The following is a 5,957-nucleotide window of genomic DNA, read 5'->3' on the forward strand; positions in this document are numbered from 1 at the left end:
TCCCATTTTTTGATTGGATGTACGTTCGTAATTGCTCTACGCATCTTCGTTTGTTATGTGCACACGCGATGCATTTCTTTTCTAGCATTGTATAACGTACGTCTGTTGTTTTTTGGTTTTTTAGGTATAGAATGCAATGTGATATTGTTGTGTTGTTACTTGTGTACAAACGTCACGTGCAACTTGGAAACTCCATTCGTATTTGCCCACCTGGCAGACTTCTTGTGCTCAAAATTCAGTGCGTTGACAATGGACAAAATTGCATTGTTTTACCAGATTCCTGGTTTCAACAATTTTGCATTACTGAATGACGTGGGCATGCGGAACATGGTTTCCCTCGCACAGTCATTTAAGTTGTACCATGTTGGTGTGATTGTCGATCAACGTTGCAAACCCAGTTTGACGCCAACAAACAATGCGCACGTAACCACATCGAGAGCAGTGAACCATGACAAGTGCACAATACTGGAATTGAAATTGGACGACGATGTCAATCTGCTGCCAACGTTCTGCCGCCACACTAAAAAAGTGCTAATGATTGTGCCATGGGCTACCGACATCACTCATGTTGGGCAGTGTTTCGAGGGCGGCGTGCAAGAATTCCAAATACTACTTTCTAAATACGCGGTGGAGTGCGGATTCCAGTACAAATACGTGAAGAACGATTTTGTCCAGATCACAGTTGTGTGCGCTATGAAAGAATCAAAGGGTTACACGTAGTTTGCCCATGCTCATGTGTTAAGTGCAAATGGTTTTTTCTATCTATGCAAATGGAACTCTGAACACAATTGCGGCGTTGTTGTTCGTACATCACAGCACCCAAGGATGGGGTATGAGTCGGTTTTCGATATTGTATCATCACGCATCTGTCATAGACCACTCACACGTCCAACTGATGTAATTTTGGATTTAAAAGATGATTACGGGCTCGACATTGCATACCGTGTTGCATGGTTACGTGTTGAGAAAGTGAGAGGTGAATTGTTCGGTGCCCATTATCTTTTGTTCAATTAGTTGCGTTGGTACAACAACGCTATAACAGAGTACAACGCCGACAGCTACACAAACCTTAACTACGATCACCACACCCATCGCTTTAACCGGTACTTCATATCTTTCAAAGCGTGTATGGATGGGTTCACTCATTGTAGCCCACTACTATTCTTGGAAACCACTTTCTTGAAAGACAGGTTCAAAGGGGTTCTACTTGCGGCCACTTCTAAAGATGGTAACACAGGTAAATTTCAACAAATTTTAAGCCTAACAATGTGTATTCTTCTGATATCATATTACACAAAAAGTACATCAAATAATATGTTACTACATTTTAAATTTTACTACAATACTTCAAACAGTTATCTTAACACAACTGACCAGTTTGACATTGTACAAACAGGGTTGTTTCCATTGGCTTTTGTGATTGTATACTCGGAGAACACCACAAATCGGATATGGTTTTTGTAGAATTTAGTTAACGTGGTGGATGCTAACAGGCCACTCATCGTTTCATATCGGAACGTGGGTCTGCTCGAAGCAATGCCTACAGTTTTCCCACAATCACATCATACATTATGTCTCGAACACTTGTAGCGTAATCTCTGAGACAAAATGCGGTATGTCAACAACATGCACCGCGTTGGGTTGCTAAGAAAATTTCGCACATGCTCGTACGCACCAACTATCACCGCCTTCAATTAGAAAGTTGAAAAAAAAAAAAAAAAAAAAAGTGGACGTGTAGTCGTAACAAAATTCCTTGCCAACGCACACCCTCAACACTGGGCAAATGCATTCTTTAGGTATGCACGATCATTACAATGTGGATTACCAATCACTACCAACCTACCAACATATTTATAATGTATTGAAACTGTTTTCCACATGCCCATGTTGTAAAGGTACATTATGGTGGACAGCAACTTACCAATATATTCAAGTACGTCGAGTCTTTCAATTCGTGGATACGTGATGCACGTAATCTTCCAATCACAAAAATGATGGACAACATCAGAGTTTAGTTAATACGGCAAATGGAAAAATGTCGCGTCACGTCACAGACATGGATAGGAGCAATTTATCCCAAGATGGAATCCCGTTTGGAGAAGGCATTCAACAAAGGCTGATCATGGAAGGTTAGCCAGTCTAACATTGAGGTTTATGAGGTTCATTCATACCCTTCCGTGTTGGTAGATATCGGCAGACATACGTGCTCATGTTTCCAATGGCAACTTAACGAGTTCCCATGCACTCACGCCGTTATAGCTGTTCAAAAAAGCGACAAAGATTTAAATGAACTCGTAGAACCATTTTTTCATGTGTCCCAGTATCGGTTGACGTACGCCCCTGCCATATACCCAATACCCACAGTCGAACAACCACCATTTGACCCGGCAGACTATGTCATACAACCACCAGCAGTGAAAAAACCGCTGGGACGCCCAAAGAAAAAAAGAATATTATCAAAGAGCGGGCAAGTCCAACAGATATGCTGTGACAGATGTGGTCGCATGGGAAATCACAACAGAAAGGCATGCAAAGAACGGCTACAGTGAGTTACCCATCACATCTGTTTACATTCCACATCATTTTCACGTTTTTATTAGCGCATACCTATGGTTATCAATAAACAACTGTGTTCGGCACACCCACTATAAACGGTTTGGTCGTTTACTTATATTTCTTATATGGAACATGTTTTGCCATAGTAAGTACCTATATTAGTGCACTAGATGCACATTAATTACCTACAGTACTGAACGTAAACAGATCATCTAACTCATAAAATCACATAAACCAGACAACAACACAACTAAGCACTACGCATGCATATTGACAACTTACCCCACACACAAAGCACTTATTTACAAGGATACACACCTTACCTCGTTGTTTATTTTCCAACATAGTAATTCACAATTCATGGCAGTGCAAATTACAGTACGATTAGATCATGACACATGCAAGCATACGCGTTTGCACTGCACGCATCCCTAAATTTTAGATTCACGCTTCTTCGAACTACATGTTCACAACATGCTGTGCACATTTACGACGTGCGCAAACAGCACTTGCATAACCATTATGCCCCACCTAACATTGCATACATACGTTCACAATCACTACATTAAAGACATGTGCATATAGCACCTGCATAACCATTACGACAACATGCGCAACAATACAGTGTACTGACCCCCAACAAACCGGCCATACTACACCAGTACGTACAACACGAGTAAACCACAAACAATAACAACCATTTCAACACTTACTTTAAAAATAACACATATAAAACAATGTAAATTATCAAAATTAAAACTTTCTAAACCAAACGCGTGAGCATCAAAGCATTCCATAAACCAACACACGTTAACAACGACAAAAAAAAATTCACACATAATAGAATACCTCATCATTAACTGACAACTGTTGCTAAAGACTACCAACCAAATGTTCTACACACTATTAACAAACAAAGCTCATATGTTTCATATTCCAGCAATAAAATTGGACCCCAACTAGCTGTGTAACTGTGTCAACCATGTGGGTGGAATACATTTACAGTCAATCGTCGAACCGGGTCATCCACAATTCCTGACCCTACTAGAATCGGTCAAAAATTGTGCGCAGCAATGTTCGGAAACGTATGTTCCTAGTGTTGTTGTTTACTAATTTATTATATTACAAGTTTTGTCATTATGTGTGGTTAAATCGTCGGCAATTAACGCAAGTTGGACTGTGCTATGATTGTCTACGCAATCATGAGGCAATATGTTCATTAGATCGAAGTGGGCAAATCGTTACATGGGGGGAACTGCAGTGTCTTGCGCACAATCACAGTCCAACTTGCGTTAATTGCCGACGATTTAACCACACATAATGACAAAACTTGCAATATAATAAATTAGTAAACAACAACACTAGGAACATACGTTTCCGAACATTGCTGCGCACAATTTTTGACCGATGCTAGTAGGGTCTATGAAACTTGTGTCTGCATGAGGTCTCTCAAATCAGGGAACTCAGTGAACATTTGACAACATCTGACACAACATTTTTCTACAAGAATGCAACCACAACAAAACCACAGCTAAACATCACCATAACCCTCTACAACCACAACCATAACACCTATACAGCCACATAAAATCAAAAAACACATAGAGACAATCTTACCAACAAAGTCCCTTCTCTGTAGCGCATGTCCACAATGCCGGCCCACTCCCTCATCGAATTGAAATGTTTCCAACTACCATCATCCGTGTCATACACCACAAGCGTCCAATGAGAGTCGTGGCATATCAGAAAGTGGATGTAACGTGCATCACCTGCAGCGCCTAGGTTGTCCAATATGAACCTCTCCATTGCATTCACATTGTTGTTTTTAATCATGTCCTGCAACAACATAACATCACACCATCAGTAGGGGGAAACATTGAACTAGTATTTTTCTAGAGTAATAAACGGACTCACCAAACATATGCTACTGACAACATAAGATTTATCTAGGAATTTGGTGTCGTTGTTTATTTTCGCTTGCTCAGTCATCAACAGTGCCGCATACGCATCAATGTCCTAACACAAATCGTACAAACATATAGCAAGTTTACATTGTGCAAGTCAAACAATTAAACATATCAACATAAACTATGTAACACATCATGTAAAGTGCACCACTTACTTTGCCATGTATACGGTCTTGTCGAACTAGGGCCAACACGTCAGATGCGTACACCTTAACTCTATCATTGTGACTAGCCCACATAATAGCCCTACACACAAAATAGTTTATGCAAATGTTGTGTGAAATATTCATACCTATTGTAAACACATTATGGATAACAAGTAAACACAATTACTTACCTGTCACCGTCTTGATCGTACACATCAATAATCTGTTTTTTCTCATCGTCGGTTAAGATTTTCCATACGGCCAACCAGTTGTTCACCACAAAACCTAACCATTTTTTCTGAGCACCAATAATCTCATCCATGTCGATGACCTCATCACATACAACACTACCCTTCACACCATCTCTAAATGGCCCCATAACACATCTGTCTGGTTTTTTCCCCAACCACGCACTGTGGGGTATTAAAACTCTGGGAGTTTCAACTCTTTCCTAACCTTGGACTTGATATTTCGCACAAACGAATTTGGACCACCATTTGCCCTGTCACCTTCTGCCATGATTGGGTTGACAATCACCATGTCAAGAGCATGCTACTCAACGTCCACAATGATAGAGTTAAAGAGAAGAGAGATGAGCGAGAGAGATAAAGAGAAGAGAGATGAGCGAAAGAGACAGAAAGAGAAAAGAGATGAGAAAAGAGATGAAAGAAGAGATAGATGAGTGAGAGACACAGAGATGTGGGAGAGAGTGAGCAATGTGAACACAATGGGAGAGAGAGATAAACAGACAGATAGACACATAGAAAGAAAGAAAGAGAGAGAGAGAAGAGTGAGAGACAGACAAACAGACACAGAGAGAGAAACAAAGAGAGAAGAGTGATAAGTGAGAGAGAGATAAAGAGAGAAAGAGATATAGAGAGAGACAGACAGAAAGACAGACAGAGAAAGAGATAGAGAGAGACATATAGAAAAATAGAGAGAAACAAGCGATGAGAGAGATATATAGAAAGAGAACGAAAAGAGATGAACGAGAGAGAGAACAGAAAAATAGAGACATAGAGAGAAGACAAATAAGAGAGATAAAGAGAAGAAAGATGAACGAAAGACACACAGACAGATAGACATGCAGACAAAGAAAGAAGAGTGATGAGTGAAAGAGAGAAAAATAAGAGTGGTGGTAGTTGAATGGCATTTGCAGTAGTGGTAAATGTGGTAGAGAAGATGGGTGGTGAGAGAGAGAGATGAGCAAGAGACGAATAGAGAAAAGAGATAGAGAGACAGAGAAAGAGACTGAGTGATGAGCGAGAAAGAGACAAAGTGGTCGCTA

The 5,957-nt window shown here is 40.2% G+C and overlaps 1 protein-coding gene across 1 annotated transcript; it reads left to right on the plus strand.

The window, feature by feature from the left end:
- Positions 1 to 825: 825 nt before the first annotated feature.
- LOC145795776 (uncharacterized) lies at positions 826 to 1,464 on the plus strand. Its single transcript, XM_082880677.1, has 3 exons — positions 826 to 976; positions 1,043 to 1,237; positions 1,397 to 1,464. Exons 1-3 carry the CDS (start codon positions 826 to 828, stop codon positions 1,462 to 1,464), a joined length of 414 nt encoding a protein of 137 aa, XP_082736803.1.
- The last annotated feature ends 4,493 nt before the right edge of the window (positions 1,465 to 5,957 follow it).

The sequence above is a fragment of the Camellia sinensis genome, chromosome 7 (genome assembly GCF_055761805.1).
Source record: "Camellia sinensis isolate YWXY chromosome 7, ASM5576180v1, whole genome shotgun sequence".
In the NCBI taxonomy this organism is placed as follows: Eukaryota; Viridiplantae; Streptophyta; class Magnoliopsida; order Ericales; family Theaceae; genus Camellia; species Camellia sinensis.

What these genes read in the sequence shown, in the direction of transcription:
- LOC145795776 (XM_082880677.1), top strand. Translation starts at nt 826, where the DNA reads ATGGGGTATGAGTCGGTTTTCGATATTGTATCATCACGCATCTGTCAT. An exon ending in ACGTGTTGAGAAAGTGAGAG is followed by an intron (nt 977 to 1,042) that starts GTGAATTGTTCG and finishes ACGCTATAACAG; the next exon opens with AGTACAACGCCGACAGCTAC. An exon ending in TTCTAAAGATGGTAACACAG is followed by an intron (nt 1,238 to 1,396) that starts GTAAATTTCAAC and finishes TTGTACAAACAG; the next exon opens with GGTTGTTTCCATTGGCTTTT.